Source organism: Fonsecaea nubica, assembly GCF_001646965.1.
Source record: "Fonsecaea nubica strain CBS 269.64 chromosome Unknown Scaff103, whole genome shotgun sequence".
Lineage (NCBI taxonomy): Eukaryota > Fungi > Ascomycota > Eurotiomycetes > Chaetothyriales > Herpotrichiellaceae > Fonsecaea > Fonsecaea nubica.
In genome coordinates, this window is record NW_019173776.1 from 87,310 (window position 1) to 113,859 (window position 26,550).

Below are 26,550 nucleotides of genomic sequence, written 5' to 3' on the forward strand. Positions count from 1 at the left end.
TGTATCTTACAGATAAAGGCCTGCCAGGATCATGAACCTTCTTATTGTGAGGCGATGATAAGACGGATTTGGAGATGCATGCTGCAAGGGCAAAAGAGCCAGTATCGGGATGGATGTGTGGGGTGGCTCAACGGAGATTGCCATGTCTGGTTTCGCCGCCCATACCGAACCCGATACTTCATTACGGTGGCAATGCATGGATCCCATTTTGATCCCGTGCGCTTTTTAAGAATCTCACCCTTGGAGATAAGGCGGCTGAATTGGCATATCCAGCTCAGGATCACTGGCGAGCATTATATCGAAATCTTCAAGCCACCAGCATCATGGTCAACCTCGATCCCAAATACGACATACCGAGAGACTTGGAGGGTAAGTCGCGCAGCCAAGGGTTATGAGATATAACATGGGTCTCTGATTTCTGTGGTCAGGCTACGGCGAGGAATCATTCGATCCTCAGTGGCCAAATGGAGCCCGCATCGCCGTGTCATTTGTCCTGAATTATGAGTAGGTGGGAAATCTGTTGCACGGGACTCATGCTCAGAGCTGCAGAGAGGGAGCGGAGCGCACCTATCACAACGGCGATGGCCATTCCGAGCCATATCTCTGGGAGAAAGGAGCATCGGGTGGCTTCAAGGAAGGCGCTCCCTACGTCAACGCGGAATCCGAGTATGAATACGGGAGTCGTGTTGGCGCCTGGCGGCTTTTGCGTCTCTTTAAGGAGTTTGGCTACCAGTGGACGACATACGCCGTTGCTCAAGCAATGCAGCTTAACCCGACCTTTGCAAAGGCTTGTGTGAGGGATGGCCACGAGATTGCAACGCACGGCCTTCGTTGGCTCGATATATGGGACTACGATCTCCAGAAGGAGAAGGACTATATTGTTCAGAGCTTGAAGGCTCTCAAAGATGTGTCTGGGGAGATGCCCGTCGGTGCCTATTACGGACGGGGAACCCCCAATACTAAAGCACTCTTCCCAGAGGTATTCAAGGAGGCTGGCAGCGAGATGCTCTGGAACTCGGAGGCATACAATGATGACGTTCCATATTGGGTCGATCTACCCGCAGAGAAAGATCTTCCGGACGAGCAGAAGAAGGGGATGCTCATTCTCCCCTACAATTATGATTGCAATGGTAAGTCCCCCTCAATATAACCGTGAACGAGCAGAAGACAGTGCTGACGGTCGGCAGATGGAAAGTTTCACATGAGTCCAGGTAAGATTTTCTCAGGACATTGAATCAGCACAGCTGACCTTCCCAACAGGCTTCGTGGGGAGCGACATGTATGAGAAGTATTTGAAGGCCACATTCGACATGCTATATCGCGAAGGGGGTAAGATGATGAACATACCGATGCACAGCCGCATAGTTGGCAAGCCCGGCCGTTCGGAGGCTTTGCGGAACTTTATGAAATACATCCAGGAGCACGAAGGCGTCTGGGTAGCGACAAGACGCGACATTGCGAAGCATTTTAGGGCAAAGTTTCCCTACAGGCCAGGACATCGAGCATGACCATACGCTATAGGGAACGAGAGGCAGACAGTGGGGCAGTGTGGAGGTTTTGTAATGACCAAGCCAGGTCTAGGCACGTATATTACCGTATTAGGTAATATCTAGGTAGGTATTACTAGGTAGCTAGATGCAGCCGCCGAGTTTTGAGAGGAACGAGGCTCGTCAAACGTCTGTCATCTCACAAGGAATATATCAACCAAGTGAGTTCCTACAAGGTCACTTTAGTCTCGTTGTGCTAGTCCCCTCAGATCATGGCCGCCGCCGCTCCTGCTCCTCCGGTTCCCCCAGTTGCGGCGACAGCCCCTGCAGATGCTGTTGTGAGCCCCGAAAATACAGCAGTTTGGACCGACACCAGAGAGCCACCGAGTCTCGACTCGCAGGACCGTGCCAACTCGGCCCTTTTCACGCCGCTTGCCATTGCCAATGGCCGGATCCAACTCTCCCATCGAGTTGTTATGGCGCCAATGACGCGCAATCGGGGGGTTCCTTTATATGTCGGCAAACCCAACCGTGCCTGGGGTCACGATGAGCTTGGTGCTACCTACTACGCCCAACGAACGACCCCCGGAGGCCTCATCATCTCAGAAGGCATCTATCCCACGGTTGAAGCGTCAGCCTCACCCTGTGCGCCGGGATTGTTTCTCCCCGAACAGGTCGCCGGCTGGAAAGCGGTCGTCGACGCCGTGCATGACAAGGGTGGCTACATCTACGCTCAACTCTGGCACGCAGGAAGGTCGTGCTTGCCTCATTTCACCGGCGTGCCCGCAGTGTGCCCCAGTGCTACGCCATTCGAGGGGAATCACAAGTCGCGTTACGCCCCTCCTGACGATGACAGCGGCGCACCAGGTGGTGGAGAAGGCATCACAATGAGCGATCATCCGCCAAAGGAGATGACTCACGAAGACATCAAGCGAACTATAGGGGCTTACGTCGACACAGCCAAACGTGCCGTGTTTGAATGTGGATTTGACGGCATCGAGGTCCATGGGGGCAATGGATATCTGGTCGAGCAGTTCCTCAGCACCAACATCAACAAGCGGACAGATGAATACGGCGGCACCGTTGCTGGGTATTGCCGATTCCCCCTGGAACTCATGGAGGGTTTGGCGGAAGCAGTTGGAGGAGACAATGTTGCTCTCCGTTTGTCGCCCTTTGGTCTCTTCCTACAGTCATATGGCGAGCAGAGAATGGAAATCTGGTCTCATCTATGCCAACAGCTCAAGCAGAGGATACCAACCATGTCGTACATCCATTTCATCGAGCCACGATTCGAGCAGATCATCGACCCGGCCACCAAAGACACATATCTGAAATCCCTCGGAGACAACATCAGCCTCGAGCCTTTCCGCAAAATCATGGGATCGACCCCATTCTTCGTCTCAGGCGGTTACAACGACACGAATGTCTGGGGAGTGATCGAATCTGGCTCAGCCGATGCGATCAGTATCGGCCGCTACTTTACCTCGAATCCTGATCTCGTGTCTCGCCTGAGACGCGGCAAGGCGCTTACCAAGTACGAACGGGACCGATTCTATTGGGTGCCTTTTGACGAACGAGCTCGTGGATATACAGACTATTCGCCTTGCGAGGAATGATGGCCCGTCATTACAAGCTTCGTACTTGGGGCGAACTGCCGTGCCATACGTAGTGCAGCCTCCAACGGGGAACTCCAACTGGAGCGCCACGAGAAACGTGGTCCGTGCCGTAACAGGAAATCACCGAGCTTCTCTCCGGTTATCTAGAACCATGTGGAGGGCGGAGAAGTCCAGACATGCTTGTTACCAGTATTGGGGATGTCAGATTGACAAATGCCACGAATCCACAAACGTTTATCGTGGTGAGCCACCTCGGGGAAGCAATAGTTCCTGCGAGGACGTTATCAGGTAGCCAGATAGCCGGGTATCCGAGGTCGTCCACCGCGGGGCTTGTTAATCAGAACAAGTGACAAACAATGATATGAAATCCGGGCCGCCGCTTGAAGTCATTTCAGATACAAAAGGGAAATACCACAAAGGGGAAATACCGCAAGTACGAGGGACAGGCCAAGACCAAGACCCAGAACCACACCAGCCGGTTTGTGAGTGTTTGAGGAGTTGACTAGACCAGTCCCAAGAACATACAGTACCCTATCTATTCCGCGTACTCTCTCTCCCCTTTCACCCCCTCATCTTAGCACTTGATACAGTCACCATCCACCACCACCACCATCACCGTCGTCAACAACGAGAACAATAACAACCATAATAACATCGCCACCACCATGCCCGACGTAGCACCCTACACATGGGACGCCCATCACGACTTCCCGCGCGACCTGGTGGGCTACGGGCCCAACCCCCCCGCGGCACCGTGGCCCAATAAGGCCAAACTGGCGCTCTCGTTCGTCATCAACTACGAGGAAGGCGGGGAGAACTGCGTGCTCAACGGCGACCCGACGTCCGAGGCCGCGCTGTGGGAGTCGGCGGGGCGGTACGCGCCGCGGCAGCAGCAGCGCGCGGTCAACGTCGAGAGCGACTACGAGTACGGGTCGCGCGTGGGCGTGTGGCGCATCATGTCGCTGTTTGAGCGCTTCCGGTTCAAGTGGACGCTGTACGCGGTGGGCAAGGCCGTCGAGGCCAACCCGGAGGTCGCGAGGCGGACGGTACGGAGCGGCTCAGAGGTCGCCAGCCACTGTTACCGTTGGGTCAATTACGAGGACATGCCCGCCGAGCAGGAAAAGGACATGATCCGCAAAGGCCTCGAGAGCCTCAAGGCCGTCACCGGTGAGTATCCCGTCGGCTGGTACTACGGGCGGCTGTCGAGCCGGAGCCGCGCGCTGGTCTGGGACGTCTACGACGAGATGAAACTGCCCCTGCTGTGGCAGAGTGACAGCTATGGCGACGATATCCCCTACTGGGTTGATGTGCCCGCGGAGCAGGCCATGGTGGCCGAAGGGAAGCGCACCAAGAAAGACTGTGTCGGCATGCTGATGGTGCCGTACTCGTACGACGTCAACGACTTCAAGTTCCACACGCCGACGGGCTTTGGCGGGCCGGGAGATTTCTTCACGTACCTGAAGAACGCCTTTGACGTGCTGTACGAGGAGGGCGAGCAGGGGACCCCCAAGATGATGACTGTCGGCCTGCACTGCAGAATCGTCGGCAAGCCCGGCCGGTTTGCCGAGTTGAAGCGGTTTTGCGAGTATGTCGCCTCGAAACAGGACGTGTGGGTGTGTACCCGCGGGGAGATTGCACAGTGTTGGCGGGAAAACAGGCCATATGAGGTCGGAAAGCTGTAGAACGGAAAAGAGTTTTGCCATGTAACGAAGAAAATAAATATGGCTCGGATACGCCTTTTGCTTGCCCTCCAAGTCCAGTCCAATGTTTTGCAATGTCGTAGGCCATACGAGGGGCGGCCAGAAGGGGAGAGAGGAGAGAGGAAGGAGGAAGGGTCGTGGGTGAGTGGAAGGAGGCAGGAGGGTAAAACCGAGTGAGGCGCAGGCTGGAGTTGGCGTTGGGCTGCCAAGATATGCACGAGGCTCTTTTGGTGCCTGATCAGGCGCTCAGGCGCTCATGTTCTCAGCCTCATCAACAGCATATGTACACCCATACTACCACCATCACCATGCTTATTCATTCCTCTTACAACCTTTCCATCCCTCCGGGGCCAGGCATCTCAGCATGGCTGATCCCTTGTCAATTGGCGCCAGTGTCGTTACGCTACTCGACACGAGTTCAACGTGCCTTGCTGCACTTGTGAAGCTCATTAAATGCGTTCAGAACGCCCCAGCCGAGATCCAGGCACTGCACAACGATCCCAGCGATCTTCAGGGTTTCTTCAAAGAGGTCAAGATTCTCTACGACGATATTGTCGCAGACCAAGATCAACAAGAATCTCAATTCCTCAAGGCGGCCTATCGACCGCTCGAAGATGCGCGAAAGGCGTTGGTAGACTTGAAGAAAATACTCTTGAAGGCAGAATCACAAACTTCTTCCAGCAAACGAAGCCGGCTGGGCTGGGTCTTGCAGAGAGCCAAAGCGAAGAAAATTCACCAAAATTTACGAAGGCTCAAATCGGATATCAAGGCGGTGCTGTTGCTGGTTACCACGGCTGACGGACATCATCTCAGCAGTCGCATCGTCAAGATTGAAGCTCGGTTGGATGACTTGCATTCCACCATTCTCTCCTGTATACACCCAGGTCCGAGCACCTTAGTCCATGTTTTGCAGCCTCAGCTCGAGAACACTACCGCTACTTTGACCCAAGCTCCCGACAATGCACCTATATCGCAAGATCACTCGAGTACTGCCGATGAAGACACTCATTCAAGCATACCACAAGGTACGACAGAGATTGCCCCGTGGGAAGAACCAAAGATAGACGGTACAGTGTCATGTGAGCCCTTTTACATACTTGTGTTAACTCCTCTAGCTTTGAGCAACGGCACACTACAGCCAAATCATGTGAAGACAGACACGTTTCTTCCGAACCATACCATGTTCTTCCACCTCCGCCGCGCGCGTCGTTGCGTTGCGCCGTGTCCCTGTGTATGCCACTCGGCTGGACGATACAAGAATTCCCTGCTCAAGAATTACCTTGGGACCTTGTTTCTGGGCTACTCCGGATCCCCGGGGTTCTGGCCAAAATGCAATGTCAAGGCTTGTCGCAACACCGATAAGAGATCGATTAATCTAGTGTATTGCTTTCCCTTGTGGTTCTCCCAACGAGCACTACACGCCTCGGCAACGTTGTCATCCTCTCTTGGTTGGACGATGCAGCTGAATATCAGACGCAGAGTGCCTTGGGGCGGAGGACAAGATTCGCTGCTCAAGTTTGCGCTGACTGGAAACGTCGACGGCGCCAAGTCACTGCTCGACGACAGAAAGGCCTCACTCAACGACGCGGACCCTAACCACGGACGTACAGCCTTACACGTGAGTGCGGACTAGGGCTATACTTGAAACCTGGCTGACGCGAACTTCCACATAGTACGCTGTACTCCGTAACAAAACGAACATGTGCACGTTATTGCTGGCTGCAGGGGCAGATCCATTTTTGCAAGACGACTACGGCACGTAAGTTATCAATAGCAGTCCTCCCTCATCCTTTCGTTTGTTGTTCTCGCCACTGAACACATATGTAATCTTCGGACCTAAACATCAAGACCATACAAAACTTGATTGATTGACTGACATTCTCTGACCGTCTCAACTCACAGAACCCCATTCCAAAAAGCCTGGGAGCAAATCCTCTGCAAGAGAGGGACGGTCGCCGAGCTTGACGGCTTGAAGCGAGTCTTTTCAGCAACCGAAGAGCTCGAAGCCTGGGAGTTCTCGTACATACACAAGGTCGTGCTGGGCCTGTTTCCCGGACAACTGGCCAAAGAGCTCGAGAGTGAGCAGTACCGGCACCACATCCACGCGGCGGATTCGATGAAGCGGACGCCCCTGCACTGGGCGGCGACCAGGGGCGACGAAGACGCCGTGAGGTGTTTGTTAGAAGCCGGGGCGGACGTCAACTGTCGCGACGACTTTGGCAACACGCCTCTGACCTTTGCGGCGTCGACGGGCTCGGTGCGCCTTTTGGAGGTGTTGATCCTGCACGGCGCCGACGTCCACGCCCGCACGTCCATCGGCAGCCAGGCGATCCACCACGCGAGCCGGCACCAGCGGGCGATCGAGCCGGTGCGGACGCTGCTACGCGCGGGTGCGTCGCTGAACAGCACCAACTCCTTCGGGCACGCGCCGCTGTCCGGCGCCGCCATCGCGAACTGCCTCGCGATCGGGGCGTTTCTGCTCGACGCCGGCGCCGACACGCACACGCGCAGCCTGCACGGCGACACGCCCCTGTTCGAGACCGTCTTCCACAACAACCACCTCTTCCTGCAGATGCTGCTGGACCGAGGCGCCGATCCCCTCGGCGGCGTCAACAACGCCGGCTCAACCATCCTGCACGCCGCCGCGCTCGAGGCCGACGCCCGCACCGTCCACATCCTCCGCACCACCGCCGGTGTCCGGTGGCGGCAGAGCCACTTCTCCCTCAGAGACCACAAGGGAGCCACGGCCCTCGAGATTGCGCGCCGGAGAGTCAGTCCGCCAGAGGGGTTTTTGGACGAGTTTGAAAAGCTCGTCGCGGCGGCAGAGTCGGATGGCGAGGATGATTCGTGATGTAGCCGAGACCTCTGGACGGCGACAAACACTCGAGAAGTTTTTGACCTCTGGCTTATTCAGGTGGGACTACCTATGAGAGAGTGTGTCAGAGATGGAGAACAACCAAGTTATGAACCAGAGATGAAAATGGAGTTATCATTCTTAATCTAATTTTCTTTTTTCATTTCATATTCCACCGGTCATGTTCTACTCATACACACATACACACATAAAATCAATACATACACATCCTCTCAATCCTCTCCTCTCTCTGCCTCTGTGTGTTCTCGCTGTGCTACACCATGACCCACAAGAACCCAGACACTCCCTTGATTCAAAAGGCTGATGAGGTCCTGTCCGCCATATCCCCGAAACCCGTAATGTCCGTAATGTTAATGTCCTGTGCTCGTTTGTGCTCATGTTCATGGTCTAGACCCTATCTATGGAGGTATCCCGCCCTTCTTCGCGATGGTAGAGTGTGGTGTGGATATGGTATGCCATGCCATAGTGTAGCGATGTACGATGTTACCTGGACCGAGTACTCGGTAAGTAAAGTCTCCTTTCACTCCCTGAGACACCTGCAGTACCTATGTACTAGGTACTTGGTCAAGGTAAACAAGGTAGTGAGGTAGGGAGGGAGGGATGGTAACCCGTGTGATAGGGATAGGAAGCCGTGATAGTATACTCTTGTACAATACAGTGATCCGTGAAATCACTGCGCCACGTTCCGACTCCTCGAATCCGCCAGGTCCTGGTGATAGATCCGCACGCGCTCCTGCATGAGGAAGCACGTCTGCTCAAAGACGTCGACCATGAGCTCGCGGGCGCGGTCGCTCTCAAAGTCGACGACGAGAAACTTTGCCCGGTGCAGCTGCACGTCCTTGCGCGCGTCCTCGTGCTCCGGGTATCCCAGCACGGCGAGGTTCCACTGGTCCTCGTGGCCCGGTTTGGTCTCGTAGATTTTGACGGGGACGGTGGGCTTGTGGCTGCTGTTGGACCCGGAGGAACTGCCGGTGCTGCGACCGCCGACACTGCTCCCGCTGCTCTTGATGACCATCTTCGTGCACTTCTTGGCCGGGTTGTTGCAGTGGCAGTTCTCCGGGCTCAGGCGCGTGCCCTCGTCGATCTGGATCGCCACGAGCGTCTTGACGCCCTTTTTCCGCTCCGTGAACAACACCAGTTGCGCTGAGATGGGTCGCTCGATCAACGCCCGACTGCCTGACTGTTGGATGCTGGTGCTGCCGTTGACCGACGCCGCGTACGATCGCGCCCACCCGCCAGGACCGCCTGTGCCGTTCCACCCAGACGACCCAGTGAGGCTCGAATCCTGCCTGGGCCGTGGGCTGGCCGAGTCCGTGTCAAAAGATCCGGGAGAGTGCTGCTCGTCGTATCTCTTCTGGGCGCGACACACCCAGATCTGTGCCCTGCCGCCCACTCCGATGGTCTTCAGCGACGATATGGTCGACTCCTTGATCTGCACGGCCGCCACGCCGGGCCGATCAGCGACGACGCCAAAATTTGTGATGGCTTCCTGCAGTCGGTGCAGGTCGCCCAGTCGGCGGAACGTGAGTGCTCGGCTCTGGTGGTCCGAGGCCTGGGCTTTCCAGCCGAGACTGATGGCGTCGGCCGACGCCTCGGGGAAGCTATAGAAGGGCAGCAGAAACACCCGCTGGGAGTCGATCTCGTAGTTTTCAATCGCGCGGTCGTTGCCGCGTGCCAGAGTGCGGACGAGCCGGATCCGGCTCGTGTTGACCCTGAGGACCGCGATCTGTTGTGCCCGCCCGGAATCGTCGGGCAGGGTGGCGCGGAAGACACGCGTCTCCATACCGTTGGGCTCGGTGAGGTCGTCCAAGTCGTCGGCCTCGTCAAAGTGCACCCACATCTCGAACTTGTCGTCCGCTTCCTGCAAGATCTGTTGGTCGTCGGGCGCGAGCAGAGGCCAGTCGCGCGCCGCGAACCGTCGGCACTCGTGGATGACTCTTCTCTGTAATTGGCGAAAGTACGCCCCCCAGAGGACGTCCAGACATCTGGCTTCGAAATTCGGGTCCCGTTGGAGACGCTGCACCAGCCACACGCATTTCATGAGGTTGATGTATTGGCACGTGTCCGGTCTGACGAGCAGTGGCGGCTGGAGCACAAACTGCTGCGTGCTGTTGCCCAGGTGAAGGGCGAGTGCGTCAATGGCCTTTTCGATGGAGAACGGGATCGATGATCGTGCGACAGAAAGTCGGAACTTTTCTTCGAGGATGGTCGGAAGTGCGAGCAGGGTGCCATCGCTGTCGATATCGAGGGCTCGGATGATCTGTTCAAACTGGAAGATGATGTCTTCGTGGACGATGGAGATATCTTTCCGGATGTCGGTGTACAGCTTTCTATATCAAGTTAGGGACTTCGGCTAAGTGTAGAGGGATGCTCGATCGACTACTTACATCTTGAGCGGGATGAGAACTAAGTTGATCTTTTCCACGTTTAGCCACGGACAGTCAGAGAAGAATATAAGATGGGTCACCCAATATAACAGGCACACACCTTTGAACAGTGAAAAGACACTCGTCTCCCCAGGTACTCAACATAGCTGCCAATCCCCGAGTTCCACTGCACATTGCGTACGAAGCCGCTGGCATCCCGGCTAAAATGGGCGTTCTGGCGGATGAGTTTCTCGCACCGTTTCAACGTCTCCCTGAAGTCGCCAACAATCGTGTGAAAAGCAGACAAGTCCGGTCGGTTGTCTACGCTCCCACCACCGCGCGGGCCTTGCCGATTGACATGCTCGACCGAGTCGACAATGGCCTTGAGACCGTCGCGGAGAAGTAGTATGTCCTTTCCGAAATCGAGGTATTCCTGCTCTATATGGTAGCCTCTCAGCCGGGGTTCTCGCTCTTATGGATGGCAACGGCGAGAGTACACTTACGAGCGCTGGTGTACTGGCTGAACCCGAGGTCGTAGATAGCCCACGCGATGCGTGCGGCGGCGGCGATTTCAGACAGTGGAAGTGCCATGCTTGCCGGCGGGAGAGGATGGCATGTTTCGGTGCGCAAGGTCGAATAGTGATGAAGGAGTTGTCCCAGGGTTGTCCAATGTATTGCTCAGGCTGGTGGCAAACCGTGGGATCTGGCGGATTGGAAACGGGTCGGAGTCAGTGGGTGGTTTTGCCTTGCTTCACTTGTAGCAAACTCGGAACTTCGGATATGGAGAACCAAAAATTCCCACGCGCAGCAATACCCAGTCCCAGAGGTGATGCAGGTGTTAAGCCAGGTCTCAGCTATCCCAAATACTGCGGACGGTTCTCTGCTGATTGAGGGTGTGGGAGCATTGGCCGTGGATTCTCAGCCTCACGATTTAGCCCGAGTCCCAGACCGTTAGTCTGGAGGGGCAGAAGGCAGAAGGTACAGCCTCACGAGCCAATTTCCGAGTCGGCCATTTGACCTGCCTGCCTAGGCTTGAATTGAGGCTTTGCAGAAGACCAGGCGAGGACTTGCCAGTCCAGTTAAGCGCCCAGCCTTGGAATGGTGGAGGTGGCCCAATCAAAGCGAGTATAGGATGGTATCCGTCGCCTTGTCCTACACTTAGCAAGTCGCCGTGGCTTGAAACAATTCCTTTAGCGGCTGCCTTCTGGAAGGTAGGACAGCCCTCTTCATGCTCTTCCTGGGACTCTTGGGACTCTAGCCCGCTTGGCTGCAGTTGGACAGAATGCGCCCAGGTGAGGCGAAGTCGGGAAAGCAAAGAAAGCCCAGAAGAAAGAGGGCATTGCTGCCAACTTGATGGTTTTTCCCTTAATCATGCTCTTGAACCCAGGAAGGGCATCATTCGTATGAATTTGCCCTTTGTTGGGGTCTTCGTTTCGTTACCGTCCTGAGACTCTTTCCCGTTCTCTTCAACACCAGTCGCGTGCACAGAAGACACCATGGAACGCTTCGTAGAGATGGAAATCGAAGATGCAATGGATGACCGCCCCAGATTCACAGAGGAAGAGCTGCAAAAGATCCAGCAAGCCAGGTTACAGCCGAGAACGGTGGTGACGACCCGTCCACCCTCGCTGGGGTATATCTCCATTGCTTGCATCATCATCAACCGCATGGTGGGTAAGTCACAGACAACTCGCTCTGACCTATGTCGACCGAGGGTTCTGATTGTGTGACAAGGAACTGGGATATTCAGGACTCCCACCACCGTGGCCCATGGTACCCATACCGTGGGCTACAGTCTCGTCTTCTGGGCTGCTGGGGCTATCGTCGCGATCGCAGGGGTTCTCGTCTTTGCAGAGTTTGGCATGACTGTCCCGAGACTGACGATAGAGAATGAGCACCAGAAAGAATCGGTGCCTCGAAATGGAGGCGAGAAGAACTATGTCAGTACAAGCCCTGAAAGCGAAAGAACAGAACTGACTCCTGTCGACACAGCTCGAATACATGGTCAAACGCCCGCTCTACCTGGCCACCTGTGTCTATGGCATCCCCTTTATCTGCCTGGGCACTGCCGCGGGCAATGCAATTGTCTTTGCGGAAAATATCATGCTGGCATCCGGCAAGGAGGCCATCAACGGTTCGGTGCGAGGTATCGCCATCGGTGTCATCACCTTTGCTTGTCTGCTGCACGCCATCTCGAGGACCGGGGGTGTCTGGCTGAACAACGTGTTTGGGACGGTCAAGTTCATCATGCTGCTGCTCATGTTCATCCTGGGCGTCGTGTACGCCGGGGGTCGCCTGGGTGGGAACGATGAGATTGCCGCCGACAACCTAAATGTGCACAAGTCCTTTGCGAATGCCGCGACATCATCATACGGCTATGCTGAAGCCTTCCTGGGCATCATCTTTGCCATTGGCGGTTTCAATCAGGCCAACTATGTGAGCCATCTCGCGAAATTGCGCCAGCTTGGGAACCTTAGGTTACTGACATGAGACTAGGTCCTGGGAGACATTGACGATCCTCGAAAGAAGTTCAAGATTACTGCTGTGACCACCGTCAGCGTTGTCAGCGTATTGTATGTCTTGATCAACATCTCCTACGTAAGTTCAAGACGAGGAACAGAAGATTCGATGACAGCAATGACTGACTGCCGCGTAGATGCTCGTCGTGCCGGCCTCGATCTTGTTCGGCCGCGCAGACGACACGGTCGCCCGGCCATTCTTCCAACGCATATTTGGCGAGGACGCGGCCGACAAGGTGCTCTGCGGATTCATCGCCTTTTCGAGCTTCGGGAACATTATTGTCCAGACCTTTACGGCCGCACGGGTGAAGCAGGAGATTGCCAAAGAGGGTATCCTGCCGTGGGCGCGGTTCTTTGCCAACAACTACTCGCTGTGGCCGCGGCGGTCCCGGCGCAACTCCAACAGAAGAGCGGTAGAGACGTCAGAGGACACGCCCGCGGGGGCTTTGATCCTGCACTGGGTCTTCGCCGTCTTGGTGATCGTGCTGACCATTCCCGAGCACAGCCCCACCGACGCCTACCGGACCGTGGTCAATCTATACTCGTTCACAATCGACGCCCTGTTCGGGTTCGCCGTTGGCCTGAGCCTGCTCGTCCTGCGCCTGGCACCGGGCTACCACTGGGCCAGCAAGTCCGAGTCGAACGCGTGGGTAAGCATCTCGGCGGCGCTCCTCTTCACCATCGCCAACGCCTTCCCGCTGGTGGCCGTCTGGATCCCGCCGTCGGGCGACACGGGCATCACGCAGCCCGTCAAGTGGTATCTGACCGGCACGATCGGGATGGGCCTCGTTGGCTTTTCTCTCGTGTACTGGGCTGTGTTCTATTACCTCGTGCCGCGACTGAAGGGGAAGAGGCTCGAGGTGGAACGGGAGGAGATTCTGGACGATAGGAACGGGTACTGGATCATGTGGCATGAGATTGTGAGGTTTAATTGGAGGGTTGCTTGATTTGACGGCCTTTGATGAGTGTCTATGTCGTTGTTGACCTGGATAGAATTACGTTACAGGTGCATGTACATGTGCATTTATGATTGTTGAATACATGACTTCTTCGAAAGGTGACTTCTTCTGGTTGCACGCCTGACCTCAGCCTTGTCACGTGGCGCAACTACTCTTTACAGCCTTGTCTCTATTGGCCAATCACAGATTCTCACACCTTTTCCACCTTGTAAACCGCAGTCAAGGCCACCAAACACCATCACATCCATCACCTCCATTATCCACCGCCCGTCATTACCCAGCAACGCCATCTGCCTCGCCTCCCCCACTCTTGCCATTACTACTGGTGCTACCCGACAATGCGCTGGCATCTCATCGCCAAGTCCCAGACCTGGACCTTTATGCCCAACACGGTCAAAGTGATCGACACCGGTCAGCCTTGACCGTTGTTCTCCGTCCCATTGTGGGGTTTCCCCCACCTTTGATCTCAAAAACGGGATGATACAGACGGGGAGGCCCGTGATGTCTGGCGGAGGGCGCCGAAGGACTACCTATCTCAATGCTGTGACTTGCTACCGAGAACGTGGTGCGCGGTGCACGGTTCAAGATGCAGGATGCAGGATGCACGGTGTATCAGCTTCTCACACCGACTGGTGAGATGGTTGGGTACAATACCAGGTAGTGTATCTCCCCTGGTTTGATCTGGTGTTTGTGTTGGCCGTGATGCTCGCCTTCACCATTGACCTCGCTATCGCCATCGCCATCGCTTCCAGCTGCCGTCGCCAAATACCAAACACCTAACATCTTGTCTGCCGCAACAATGGATCTGCCCATGCCCGAACCGACCATCCCGACCTTGCCGCTGCCTCACTACAAAGTTATTTCGTTCGACGTCTACGGCAGCCTGATCGAGTACAAGGCCCACATTGTCCGATCCTTCCAACCGCTGCTGTCGCGTCTGCCACCGTCGTCACCGTACCTGGATCCGACGCCCCTGTCAGCGGACATCCCGAACAGCAACACGGTCGGGGCGGTACGGTTCCTGCAACTCTTCCAGCGCCAGGAGGACCTGATCAAGCTGGAGAAGCCGGTGCGACGGTTCGACGGGATCCTTGCGGAGATCTGGCGCCGGATCGCGCGCGAATTGCAGGTCGACACGACCGAGGCCGAGGCTCTCGCGTTTGGTAGCGAGGCGGTAATTTCGTCGTGGCCGTGTTTTCCAGGCACCGTCAAGGCGCTCCGGCAACTGCAGAAGAATTACCGGCTCGTGGCGCTGTCCAACATCGACCGGTTCGCGTGGTACACGACTTCATCTTCACCCTCGAGCGGCCTCGGCGACGTGAGCTGGTGGAAGGTCTTCACCGCCGAGGACTGTGCCAGTGACGCCGGGCGGCCATTGGACGAGACGCGTCTGGAAACCCTGGTCGCCTACTGCGCCCGGTACGGCGTGCAGCGCAACGAGATCCTCCACGTCGCGCAGAGCCTGGGTCACGACCACGCCCCGGCCAAACGGCTGGGTCTGAGCAGCGTGTACCTGGTCGGGGACGGGCCGCGATGGGGTAAGGAAGCGGAAAGCAGGATGGTCCTGGACAAGGGCTTGGTCGGGTATGGTTGGCGGTGTCAGAATTTGCAGGAATTTGCCGAGCTGGTTCATCGGGCGTGGGACAATGTGACGCCGATTGAGTAACTTTGTTAGTAAGTTCTCAAGAGGAAGAAAGGAGGCCTCCTGTTTCTTGAGTAACGACCTGCTAGCTGAAATTTGATATTATGCGTGAGTTCTTCGTTTGGTATGGGTATAGGAAATGGATGGGGCGGATGGGGCGGACACCGGGTCTGGTTCTTTGCAGCACACACAGGCGCACACATACGCACACAATATAATTCTCCCTGAGGCACTCGAGTCTAACAAGTTCAAGAGGACCGAGTAAGACAGCTCCTGTATGTTTCTTTTTCTACAAGACAGTAATTTCCGAGTCTATAGGTTGTAATCTGGGAACGGAACCCCTTTGCCTTTCCCTTCTATTCGACGAAGCACAACACCTTCTCTACTGTATTCATTCATTTATTGTACCGTGCCACCTCTTACCAAAGCAAGGTCTCATAGTTTACACCACCTCTTCCACAGTCATAGCACATCAGAAAGTAACCTAAAGATCACAAAGAACCCCCCTGCACACCGTCCATCGACGCCCAAAACTCATCCAACAACTCGTGTCTCTTTACGGCCAGCTCGAAATCCCCGTACCCCTCACCTAGGGCATACGCCTCGTAGAGCCTCCCGATGTTCTGGCCCTGGTTGGGCAGGGCGGTCCACTCGTCGCCGCCCTCGTCGACCGCGATCTCCTCGACGGTTTTGGACTCGGTGCGGTACAGGCGCATGCTCGTGGCTTTGGCCATTTGGGGCCCCGCGCTGGCGAACGTGACGACCAGCACGCCCGTGGTGCCGTAGATCTCCCACGTCGAGCCGGGCGAGGAGGGGAACCGCGCGCCCCCGCGCAGGTGGAAGCTCAGCACGGCGGGCGGGTCGCGCGCCAGCTGGCCCTGCAGGCAGATCTGGTCGGGGGTGTCTTTGTCGAAGACGTCGGGCGATATCGTCCCGTCGGCGCGTTGGATGGGCATCTTCGGCCGCAGGTTGACGGCCAGGGGTCGGTAGGTGCCCGGCTTGAGTTCCCCGACGGCGAAGAAGATCGAGTCGAGCGCGTGCCCGCCGTAGATGGTGAGAGGGTTCGCGCCGACTTTCCGCTGCAGGAAGTGCGCGTACCGCTCGTCGGCGGCGTTGTCGTGCCAGTTGTTGATGACGCCGTGGTAATGCACGCTGTGGATCTCGCCCAGGCTGCCCGTGTCGACGAGCTCCTTGATCTTGCGGATCGAAGGCGACGCGCGGGCCTGGAACCCGATCATGGTCCGCACGCCGGCTTCTCTCGCGAGCGCGGCCATCTTCTTTGCCTCGTCTGTCGTCGTCGCGAGTGGCCACTCGACAAAGACGTTTCGGTGCGCTTTCAACGCCGGGACGACCACGTCGTAGTGGCTGTCGACACGGGTCGAGACGACAAAGAGGTCGACGTCCGGGTCCGCGGCGATGCCGTCGTACGAGTCATACGGCCTGACCGAGTCCGGGAGGTTGTGTGCTTTGATGGCCGCCTTGGTCGACTCGAGGGTCGAATTGCACATGGCGACAATCTCAAAGTTGGGCGACGACGCCAGTCGCGGAAGATGCGCCAGGGCCGCCCAGGCACCGGGCTTGCTGGACAGGCCGACGATGCCGACGCGGATCTTGCCCATTGTCTTCGGTATTATCTGGGAAGTTGCCGTGGTGTTGTGTTGTACGCCTTGAGGAACGAGGTACCCGTCACCACCCGCCCAGTGACCAGGTCAGGGGTTGTTTCTGTACAACACCACAGCTATCCAGTTGTCAAGACTGTATTGATGATGGACGAGACCCGAGTGTGGTTTTCCATCGAGTGTTGTGGTGGCGTCTTTCAGTTTCTTGCCAGTATAGGAGAATGGGGAGGCATGAAATGGCGGGAAATGACCGCATCTCCCCCGAGTAATTAATTATGATTCGGGCATATTTCTACACACAGTAATAATATATGCAGGTCATCCTTGCTTGGTGCCTCATCTTGAGTGGGGAGGATACAATTACTGCTTCCATACTACCTCGTCCCTCATCCCTCGTCCCTCGTCACTCGTACCTTGACCCTCTCTGCCTGACTGTCCCCATCCTTTGGCTAAAATGGGAAACGCAACCTCACCTCTACCTCTCCCCGATCCTCGATGCAGACCCCCTCGATGCACTTGTCCGAGGCTGTGCTACGACTACACTCTCAAGCCGATTATCCTCAGAGACACCTGTAATACTCTCAGCCGTTATCGTCCCCTTGATTAGGTCCGTCGAATCGCGGGGCTCTGTCATTGTTCTCCGCCAGCCATAACCAAGATAGATAGCAAACATCGGCCAGCCACCATGACACCGAGTCAAACGCTGGACGCCGAGATCAGCGCCATCCTATCGCTGGAGAGTGTCCGATCGAAGGCACAACATGTGCTAGACGCCGCGAGGAAAGACTCCCTCAACCACTTTGACTTTGACGAGACCAAAATGCCCGAGGTCGCCGATTTCGTGCTCTCCATCATCTCGGTGTGTTCTCCCCCGGACCAAACTCCCGACAGAGTCTACATTGCTGACGAGTGCACCTGTCGCATAGCGTGACTTTGGACCGGACAGGTACGATCAGATCCCTCCGCATGGACGGTGGCAGCAGTTCAACGTCGGGAACAAGGACCGAATCACCCCGTTGATCGAAGAATGGACGAGCCAGGGCTGTGACAAGAAGGAGCTCGCGCGTCGCATGGTCGACTTGTTGTTTGTCTCGGTGTTGATGGACGCCGGCGCCGGTGATGTGTGGCAGTTCAGCGAGCCGGGAACGGGCCAGACGTACGGGAGGAGCGAGGGCATAGCGCTGGCTACTCTGCACATGTTCTTGGGCGGGAAATTCCAGTCACAGAGCACGGGGGGTCACTTTGTTGATGGTATGTTGCCTCCACCATCAGGCTCTGCTCTGTCTGACAGATCCAGCCCGTGGTCTCACCGACATGACCGAACAGACAATGCAGCAGGGATTTCAGATTTCGACTAACAACGCGATGACTGCTTTCTCATCACGGGTGACGCTCCTCAACCGTCTCGGTGTGTCTTTGCTCAACCACACGTCCATCTTCGGAGCTACGGGGCGACCAGGGAATCTTGTTGGTAAGACACTCTGAACATGAGATTATTCTCTCCACTGTGACCAGTCTGATGATAAGATTCCCTTAGACTACCTCTTACAAAACTCGACCGACTCCAAGATCCTCGACTTTGCCTTTCTCTGGCAGACATTACAACAGCTTCTTCTCCCCGTGTGGCCAGAAAACCGACCACACATCGACGGACGGCCGATCGGCGACGCATGGCCCCTGAGGGTTCTTGCCCAGCGGGCCAAAGCCACAGGCGACGAGCGCCTCACGGGCCCCATCCAGCCCTTCCACAAACTGACACAGTGGCTCGCGTATTCGCTCAAAGTGCCGTTCGTGAGACTTCTCGATCTGACGTGGCGGAACGAACACCTCAGCACCGGTCTGGCCGAGTACCGCAACGGCGGCATCTTCGTGGACATTCCCGTGCTGCGACTCAAGCCCGACGCCCTGCGGAGGGGGCAGGAGCTGTCGGGCCAGGCCCTGCCCCAGTTCGACGCCACGGGCGACGAAATCGTCGAGTGGCGCGCCATGACGGTCGCGCTGTGTGACGAACTCTACAAGATGATTTTGGCCCGACTCGGTGCGAGTGCGGACGGAAAGAAAGTACCCATAAGTCTGGGCCAGATGCTCGAGGCCGGCACTTTCAAGGCTGGTCGGGAATTGGCTGCCAAGTACAGGCCGACGACCAGGTCCAGTCCCATTCTGATTGCGGGCGACGGGACCCTTTTTTGATTTTGTTTGAACCAGATCTTGCCTCGTGCGGTCAAAGTGGGAAAGTTGAAAGTTGAAAACCGGAAGGATTGCAACGGACTTCAGGGAGTATACATAAATTAATAGCACCATATACTATGCATAGTTATGTCCACTCTGGAAACAGGCACAAAACTCTGTCCCTCGTACAAAATGGGAGAAAGTCGAGAAAATGAAGCGGACGCCGCGTCGGGAGTATCTAGTTAGCCCGGTAAAGTAGTATATTCTCCTCTTCTCAATCTTCCTTCCTACCTAGGTGTATGTCCATCCTTGTTATATAACTCCATCCCTCCCCACTATCCCTCCTTCATTTGGTGTTGATGGTATAGATGGTAGATTATGCAAAGTAGACACGCCCGATCTGTCACACACTGACAGATCAGATCAGCTCAGATCAAGGCTAGTCAAGTCACTCATTCACTCGATCTATCTTATCTACATATTCAGGCGAATCTACATTATTTACCGGATCACCACACCATATCGTTGCCGACCCAAAAAAGGAAGAGGGAAGCAAGCGACCGAGAAGATCATGTCCTCCCCACACGTCTTCCCCGACGGTCCATACCGTCGCAACTACTTTTTCGTCGGGGGGGAGTATGTCCCAGAAGAAGAAGAGGAGGAGGGTAACAGCAACTCCAACGCCGACAAGAAGGACAAGTCCCGTAAATACGGCGGATACGTCATGAAAGGCCAGGCGTACGTCGAGTGTTTGTCGCCGGTCGAGGTCGAGGGGGTGCACCGACGAGGAGGAGGAAGAAGAAGACGACCGTTCCCGCTGGTCTTGATCCACGGGGCAGGACAGAGCGGGCTGGTACGTTCCACATCTTCTTCTTCACTGTTCATCCTATATCCCATATCCATGTCCAAGTCCATGTCCACGTCCATACATCCACGGATCTAAATCAAATCGTATTAACACCCCAGGGTGGTCATCCAGAACTGGCTCCACACGCCCGACAACCGGCCCGGGTGGGCGTCGTATTTCCTCGCGCGTGGCTTTACCGTGTACATCATGGACACGCCGTCGCGGGGCCGATCAGTGCCGGATTTCGGCCAGAACCATACAACCTTCACCACGGGGTTTGTGGAGGCCTGGTTCACCGCGCCTTCTCCTGGGAAGTGGGCGCAGGCGGGGAAGCATTCGCAGTGGCCGGGGGTGAGTTGTCTCTCTGTCTCTCTTCTTGGATAGCGGAACGATAGGGTTGTGTAAGACCGTATGGGATGGGAGGAGGAGGAGAAGGAGGAGGAAGAGGAAGGGGAAAGGTCAAGAACAAAGACAGGAGAAGAGCGATGACCGTTTCTGTATTCTGTATGGTACATACCACACTCGACTAACCACATGCCCACGGTTCCTACAGACCGGCCAACGCGGCGACCCCGTCTTCGACGCCTTCTACGCCAGTACATACCCCAGCGTCACCGACATCGCCGCATACCAATCCTCGCAAGCGAGTGCCATCGCCGCCCTCCTCCACCACATCGCCACACCCGCCATCCTGCTCACCCACTCCCAAGGCTCTCCGGGGGGGTGGCTCGCGGCGGACATCTGCCCGGAGCTGATCTGCGCCATCATCGCCGTGGAACCCAACGGGCCCCCTTTTGCCGGGGTACACCCCCACAACGGCGCGGCCGCGCGGGCATGGGGCCTGACGGACATTCCGATCGCGTATTCCCCGCCCGTGACGAATGTCGATGAGCTGGACCTGGTGACAATCCCGTCGACCGAGCCCGGGCGAGACGACATGGTACTGCAGCGGCAGGACGCGGGTTCCTCGACGCCGCGAAATGGCGGCGTCGTGCGCAGATTGAAAAATCTCCAACACATCCCCGTCCTCGTCGAGGTCGGCGAGGCCAGTTACCACGCCCCCTACGACCACGCCACCGTCGCGTACCTCCGCCAGGCCGGGGTGGAGTGCGACTTCATCAGGCTCGAGGACCGGGGTATCTTGGGCAACGGGCACATGCAGATGCTGGAGCTGAATAATCTCGAAATTGCGGCCGTGTTGGAGGGTTGGATAAGTACGAGGGTGGAGGGGGAGGGACAGAATCAGGGGGAGCGGCAGGGACAGGGAGAGGGACGGGGGGAAAGGGGAAGGGGAGTTCAATCCGTCGTGATGAACGGTGGTGACGAGTCTTTTTCTTTCGACTAGATCAGCATCAAAATCAACCAAGACGGTGGGTGGAAGGTAGTGAAGAGGCTAGTCTGGTCTGGTCAGCTCCTTGTCAAGACAAACACGTATATGGCCAGGTGGTATGTGTCACCGAAACAGAGGGTATATGTAAAGGATGGGAACAAGAATCAAAAAGAGAGAGGAGATAGAGGGGTATCGTCCCTCTCATAAGATACGACAAGCCCATGACAGACAAAACATAGAGTCTTATAGTACTCCTCGCTCCTGCGACTCCTGCCTACTCATCAACAACGCCTTCACCCTCGTACTCGTCCACCACTCGCTCCGGCACAAGGTCCCTGAGCAACTTGATCCCCTCCTGGATCACGATCCACCTGATGCGACTCAACCGCTCGGCCATGACGGTCGTGAGGCCCGACGTCGAATACTTGCCCAGCAACCGCGAGAGACGCTCGGGCATCACGCTCGTCATGCTACTGACCAGGACCTTCATTTCCGTTTCGGCCTGCCACCTCGTAGACCCTTCGGTCGTCTTTGCGCCCGCAGCAGCAGATGTCGCGGGTGTCGTCTCATACCGTCGATGACTGGCGATCTGCTGCGGTGGCGCCTTGGTGGTGTCCGCCACGGTCAGGGAGTGAAACGCCCAGCAGATCAGCGTCGAGATGTACAGACGGAACGGGTAGAAAAAGGTATGTCGGACGTCAAAGTGTTCCAGGTTGAAGACGCTGTCCCGCAAGAGGTGTGCCGCGTGCCACACTGCCTTGACCCCAGAAAACGAGCCACGCGCCTTGGCCCACTCCCTGACATTCCCTTGGGCTCGCATGTAGTCCGACCGTGTCACGCGGCGGCCCATGGATCGCCGGGCTCCGGCGTAGATCTGGAGATCGACGATGTCGACGTTCAACGTGATATGGGCCGTGTGGTACACCGCATTCGCAGCGGTTCTAAAGCGCGCAAAGTGGGCTCGTCTCGAGTGGCTCTCGTCAAAAGAAACCATCTTCAAGCAGTAGGTGTCAAAGTCGACTTTCCATGCGTCGTATGCGGCAATGAGTTGTTCCCGCCATTTGTCCTTGTCCAGATAGCCCGTATGATGCATCAGTCCTGTCGAAACATTTAGTAACGATGAGCAGCTCAAATTTCATTCGCTTACTAGAAGCCATCTGATCTACGTGCTTCATCTCGCACTGAATAGATATGAGTCCATTGAGGACTAGAAGTAGTGGGAACGCGTCAAGATCGGGAATTTTCAATCCCGAGTCGAGATCCAGATACGCTGTCAATACGGACTGGAAAGGGAGGAGAGACTCCTCGCGTGCGTATTTCCACCACTCTTCTGCAGAGGCGGCCTCCCAAGCTGACCGGCTACAGGGCAGAGCGGTGCGTATTTCGAACGTGGACAGAGACAGTGGCTGGGAGAAGAGAGCGGCGTTTTGTGTATCCCAGAAGAGACAAAGGAAAGCCACCCTGTGGGCCAGTCAGTATATTATTTAGACTTCTGAAAATCATTCACCTTTTCTGAAGCTCGACACTAATCGCCTTGTGCCAGTTCGACTCGAGAAGCTCAGGCTTGTCAACGACCCTCGGTTGCTGCACAGTCAGACATCCACTTCGCCGAATGAGACTACCCTGTATTAGTTGTCACTGTTGTGTCTCATCCCGGGGAGACGCACTTGACGAGGAGACCATGGAATAAAAACGCCGTGTCATGTGTTCTTTGTCCTAGAGTTGTCAACCACGTTAGTCGGTCCCAGTCTGGGTCGATATGGGAATGCGATTTCACACGACTGGACTTACCAAAGCATTCGAGCAAGAACACGGTCTGGATCATCCATAGCTCTGGCGTCACACAAAACGCTACCCGATGGAACACTTCGGCCCTCAAAGCATCGTACATCCGGTCGGAAAAGGCGTCAATACTGTTGTCGCTAAAGGTTGCACCGAGTAATACCACAGCCGAGAGAAGTAGAGTTTCCGTCCGAGATGGCTCAAAAGAGGCCGGGTGCAGGAGCGGGTAAGAAGCATTGAAACACGAAAAGAAAAGCTCGAGGTAGGTTTGCATGGACGCACGGGATAAGAGCGAGTGGTGTTTGATGGTATCCATGTTCACATCAGCTGCTCGACCTTTGGCGTGGCGCAACAAGCTCAATAGTTTCTGGTGTGAGTCGTCATCCAGCAGTGGTGCATGTGCCAGCCGACTGGGAAGGCTGTCCAGGCTTGACGCAGAGCACGAGCTGTCTCTTTCAGATTGTGGCATCTGCTCAGACTGTTCTCGTGCCCCTCTTGAAGATCCTGGACGTGTCAAGGCAAAAGTAGAAGACCCGGTCTCCCAGAACGAGTCTAGGGCGGAGACAAGCTCTGATGGAGCCGGTATTCTCGAGGTTCTTGTACCAACTGCTGGGGTTGCCGAAAGTTCGTCCAGGGTCTCCGTTGCTCCAGTCGAGTTCCGTAGCAGTGGTTGACAAAGCTGCTCCAGTGATTGTCTCGACGTTGGCTCGCTCTCCGTTTCGGGCGGCATGGTGAATAATTCGTTTAGTGACGAATTCATCGGTTGATGAGACATGTTCGGTGGTGGATTGGGGTTCGTGGTTTGTCCAAATTCCGATGATTCAAGACCAGACATTATGTTGGCATTGGGGTCGATGAGCCAGTCGAGACTGGCCACCGGAGTGAATAGTCCATCATAAGAGATTGTTGCTGTAGCGGAGTGGCCAGTTCGGTCCATTTGTCGTGAACATGGCGCTTCCCCCATAGTGTTTTGTGTCGACGCTTCGTCACAGGGAGCGTCGACCTGCATCTCCAGATCATCGGTCGGAAAGTCCCAGGAAGACCTGGCCATAAACTCAAACATGTCAAATCCCAGTGCCGTCTCGATCAAGCCTTGATGTTGAGGGATTCCATCGGCCTCAAGACCCTGGGAAGTCACCGTGTCGGGCCCAGACTTGGACCTCGACGGAGAGGCCCTCTCTGTATCGACAGATGTGGGAGTATCCAAACAGCTCATGAAGATCGGTATCTGGGCACTCTGCTGCGCGAGGTCGAGAGATTGCATCTTCATCCACTGCCTGCGCAAGTAACTGTGCGAGGGACGATCCCTGACGATATTCCCATCGGCGTCTCGCCAGAGTCTTTTCCGACTCTCAACAATGCCGAGCCCTTCACCACCAGCCTCTTCATCCTTCTGCCGATGTCGCGCCACATGGCGATCTGAGTGACAGCTCGAATTAGCCATTCATGATCACGACCACGACCCGCGCTACGCAAGATCAGTATCTCTCCTTACCTAGGAGGTCGGATCTCTTAAAGTGCAAGCGACATCTCGGACAGGTGTATTCCCCGTCGCCATGGTTCAACATGTGACGCCGCAGGTGGTCAGCGCGGGTGAACCCTTTCTGGCAGGCATCGTTGGGGCAGACGAATCTCTTTGGCTTGGTCGCCATGATCGATGTCCATAGGCAATGTAGATGTCTACGCTTGCACGTGAGAGCATCACAATGTATGCAGAGATCTGATCTTGTGAGGTCAAGGATGTCAGGCCGATCGCAGGACGACTTGGTTAGCGTCAGGGACGCATCAGGGGACTGGGAGCGGGCAACGCCAGCCACTATCAGAGGTGTATCGTGTATGAGGGAGTCAGATAAACCCCAAGCGAACCTCGGTCGAGGCGTTGAGTGGCTATCTTCACGATGGCGGTTGTTGGTGTCACCTAGTTTTCGAGCCGCATTCCGCCTCTTATCAGTGCCTGCGACAGAGTGAGCAGCAATTGACGATATCCTGGCTGGCCTTTGAATGTCACAAGAGGACCGACCCTCGATATCGCTGATAATGTAGTTGGATTGTTCCACCGAAATGCAAAATGGGCGTGGGACAAGCAATTCCAAGTGACGAATAGATTGCGGACGGGCAACACCGAGGAAGATGCGCAATTGATTCCGCCCGCCACTCCAAAACACCCAAGATCTTGGTACAGCTGGTATGTCGACAATATTAGAGCTGGCACAATGGGACTATTAGGGACATGTCAAGAATCAAGATGGTTCATTTTCGCACTGTCACTTTTGCCCCGTTGCGTTGTTGAACCCCCAGAACAGGAATTACAGTACATACAAAGCATGTTTCTTCTATCTCATCGCTCGTGTCCTCGTAGGTATCCGCTCATGAGAGGACGAGAGTCTTTGGAGAAAAACCATCCTTCATGACGCTTTCCCCCCTTTATGAGTCCAGTTTCTTGTACGTTGACCACCCCTCCTCCTGGAGACGGCGCTCCTTGGCCATGTTGTCGTCGTCCATCTTCTTGAGATGGTCCGCCACCCACTTCTGAGCCTTTTCGTCGCTGGTCCCAACAATCCTCGCCGCCAGGATGGCCGCGTTGACGCTGTTGGAGATGCCCACGGTGGCCACGGGGATGCCTCGCGGCATCGAGACGATGCTGCACAGACTGTCGAGTCCGTCCAACGCCATGGCTTTGACGGGGACGCCGATGACGGGGAGGACCGTCTCCGAGGCCAGCATTCCCGGCAAGTGAGCAGAGCCGCCGGCAGCGGCGATGATGACCTTGAGCCCCCGTCCCGCGGCGCCCTTTGCGAAGTCGAGCATGTATTGTGGTGTGCGGTGGGCCGAAGTGATGTGGACTTCGTAGGGGATGTCCATGGTGTCGAGAATCTCAATGCCGGGACGCAAGGTCGCCAGATCTGTGTCTGAGCCCATGCAGACGGCAATCACAGCCTTGCGTTGTTCTGGCCCTGGAGTGAGGGACAGGCGTTAGCGAGGAGTCAGTGATCGGGAGAGGATAGTACTAAGACCCACCACCGCGGTACAATCTTGGGGCGTCCATGATTGGAACAATTGCTGATTTGATTTGGAATGAGAGATAGAGAGCAATGGGATCTCTTGTTGTGTGTGGCTGTATATGTCTGTGTTCAACTCCTGAATTTGCTGGATTCGAGATACAAAAAGGGGAAAAATCCAATGTGCGGTGATGACCGTCTCTCACAATGCAATCCAGTTGGACGATCATGGATGATTATGTATGACCAACTCATGCTCTTTACCACCAACCACCATCATCACCCACCACTGCATTGGATGTCACATTACCTCCCACCCTCCTCCTCCACACGGTTAGAGCCATCGGGTCATGAAGCGCCCAGAAAGCTCCCATATTCAGCCGATTCTGGGCAACCCGAGTCTCACTGGCCTAAACCCAAAATGCTCGACCTGTGCCCTTGTCCACCTCAAACATGGGGGGGGGGGCAGCCCCATATATCGGGAACAAACTACGAAAATGCGTCCAAGAGGCTAGTGGCGGGTGTCTGAACTCAACCAGAGAAGTGAACAGTGGGGATAAATATCAAATTCATACAAAACTCTTGGTCTATATCATGTTGACTCCAAGATCGATGGCCGGTAGGGGGGGGGATGTTGTCA

At 55.8% G+C, this 26,550-nt stretch overlaps 12 protein-coding genes across 12 annotated transcripts; 8 read left to right on the forward strand and 4 right to left on the reverse strand.

Moving 5' to 3' along the window:
• Positions 1-323: 323 nt before the first annotated feature.
• Positions 324-1,508, forward strand: AYO20_10126 (hypothetical protein; the record flags this gene model as incomplete). The annotated part of the gene is made up of 5 exons (XM_022648388.1): positions 324-369; positions 429-504; positions 550-1,130; positions 1,188-1,211; positions 1,261-1,508. 5 exons carry the CDS (start codon positions 324-326, stop codon positions 1,506-1,508), a joined length of 975 nt encoding a protein of 324 aa, XP_022495659.1.
• A 251-nt stretch (positions 1,509-1,759) lies between these two features.
• Positions 1,760-3,103, forward strand: AYO20_10127 (hypothetical protein; the record flags this gene model as incomplete). The annotated part of the gene is made up of 1 exon (XM_022648389.1): positions 1,760-3,103. One exon carries the CDS (start codon positions 1,760-1,762, stop codon positions 3,101-3,103), a length of 1,344 nt encoding a protein of 447 aa, XP_022495660.1.
• Positions 3,104-3,768: 665 nt separating this feature from the next.
• Positions 3,769-4,785, forward strand: AYO20_10128 (hypothetical protein; the record flags this gene model as incomplete). Its single annotated transcript, XM_022648390.1, has 1 exon — positions 3,769-4,785. The coding sequence occupies one exon, from the start codon at positions 3,769-3,771 to the stop codon at positions 4,783-4,785; it is 1,017 nt and encodes a 338-aa protein (XP_022495661.1).
• A 382-nt stretch (positions 4,786-5,167) lies between these two features.
• On the forward strand, positions 5,168-7,654 carry AYO20_10129 (hypothetical protein; the record flags this gene model as incomplete). The annotated part of the gene is made up of 4 exons (XM_022648391.1): positions 5,168-5,828; positions 5,919-6,421; positions 6,477-6,562; positions 6,706-7,654. The coding sequence occupies 4 exons, from the start codon at positions 5,168-5,170 to the stop codon at positions 7,652-7,654; spliced, it is 2,199 nt and encodes a 732-aa protein (XP_022495662.1).
• A 694-nt stretch (positions 7,655-8,348) lies between these two features.
• AYO20_10130 (hypothetical protein) lies at positions 8,349-10,635 on the reverse strand (the record flags this gene model as incomplete). The annotated part of the gene is made up of 4 exons (XM_022648392.1): positions 8,349-10,008; positions 10,066-10,094; positions 10,166-10,482; positions 10,548-10,635. 4 exons carry the CDS (start codon positions 10,633-10,635, stop codon positions 8,349-8,351), a joined length of 2,094 nt encoding a protein of 697 aa, XP_022495663.1.
• A 905-nt stretch (positions 10,636-11,540) lies between these two features.
• Positions 11,541-13,510, forward strand: AYO20_10131 (hypothetical protein; the record flags this gene model as incomplete). Its single annotated transcript, XM_022648393.1, has 5 exons — positions 11,541-11,718; positions 11,779-11,984; positions 12,037-12,480; positions 12,541-12,642; positions 12,701-13,510. The coding sequence occupies 5 exons, from the start codon at positions 11,541-11,543 to the stop codon at positions 13,508-13,510; spliced, it is 1,740 nt and encodes a 579-aa protein (XP_022495664.1).
• An 811-nt stretch (positions 13,511-14,321) lies between these two features.
• AYO20_10132 (hypothetical protein) lies at positions 14,322-15,188 on the forward strand (the record flags this gene model as incomplete). Its single annotated transcript, XM_022648394.1, has 1 exon — positions 14,322-15,188. The coding sequence occupies one exon, from the start codon at positions 14,322-14,324 to the stop codon at positions 15,186-15,188; it is 867 nt and encodes a 288-aa protein (XP_022495665.1).
• Positions 15,189-15,655: 467 nt separating this feature from the next.
• Positions 15,656-16,783, reverse strand: AYO20_10133 (hypothetical protein; the record flags this gene model as incomplete). Its single annotated transcript, XM_022648395.1, has 1 exon — positions 15,656-16,783. One exon carries the CDS (start codon positions 16,781-16,783, stop codon positions 15,656-15,658), a length of 1,128 nt encoding a protein of 375 aa, XP_022495666.1.
• Positions 16,784-17,468: 685 nt separating this feature from the next.
• On the forward strand, positions 17,469-18,973 carry AYO20_10134 (hypothetical protein; the record flags this gene model as incomplete). The annotated part of the gene is made up of 4 exons (XM_022648396.1): positions 17,469-17,642; positions 17,710-18,034; positions 18,081-18,254; positions 18,321-18,973. 4 exons carry the CDS (start codon positions 17,469-17,471, stop codon positions 18,971-18,973), a joined length of 1,326 nt encoding a protein of 441 aa, XP_022495667.1.
• Positions 18,974-19,523: 550 nt separating this feature from the next.
• Positions 19,524-21,144, forward strand: AYO20_10135 (hypothetical protein; the record flags this gene model as incomplete). Its single annotated transcript, XM_022648397.1, has 3 exons — positions 19,524-19,805; positions 19,932-20,150; positions 20,353-21,144. The coding sequence occupies 3 exons, from the start codon at positions 19,524-19,526 to the stop codon at positions 21,142-21,144; spliced, it is 1,293 nt and encodes a 430-aa protein (XP_022495668.1).
• Positions 21,145-21,403: 259 nt separating this feature from the next.
• On the reverse strand, positions 21,404-24,563 carry AYO20_10136 (hypothetical protein; the record flags this gene model as incomplete). The annotated part of the gene is made up of 6 exons (XM_022648398.1): positions 21,404-22,227; positions 22,277-22,590; positions 22,637-22,747; positions 22,797-22,845; positions 22,921-24,330; positions 24,407-24,563. 6 exons carry the CDS (start codon positions 24,561-24,563, stop codon positions 21,404-21,406), a joined length of 2,865 nt encoding a protein of 954 aa, XP_022495669.1.
• A 772-nt stretch (positions 24,564-25,335) lies between these two features.
• Positions 25,336-25,830, reverse strand: AYO20_10137 (phosphoribosylaminoimidazole carboxylase; the record flags this gene model as incomplete). The annotated part of the gene is made up of 1 exon (XM_022638312.1): positions 25,336-25,830. The coding sequence occupies one exon, from the start codon at positions 25,828-25,830 to the stop codon at positions 25,336-25,338; it is 495 nt and encodes a 164-aa protein (XP_022495670.1).
• Positions 25,831-26,550: the final 720 nt, after the last annotated feature.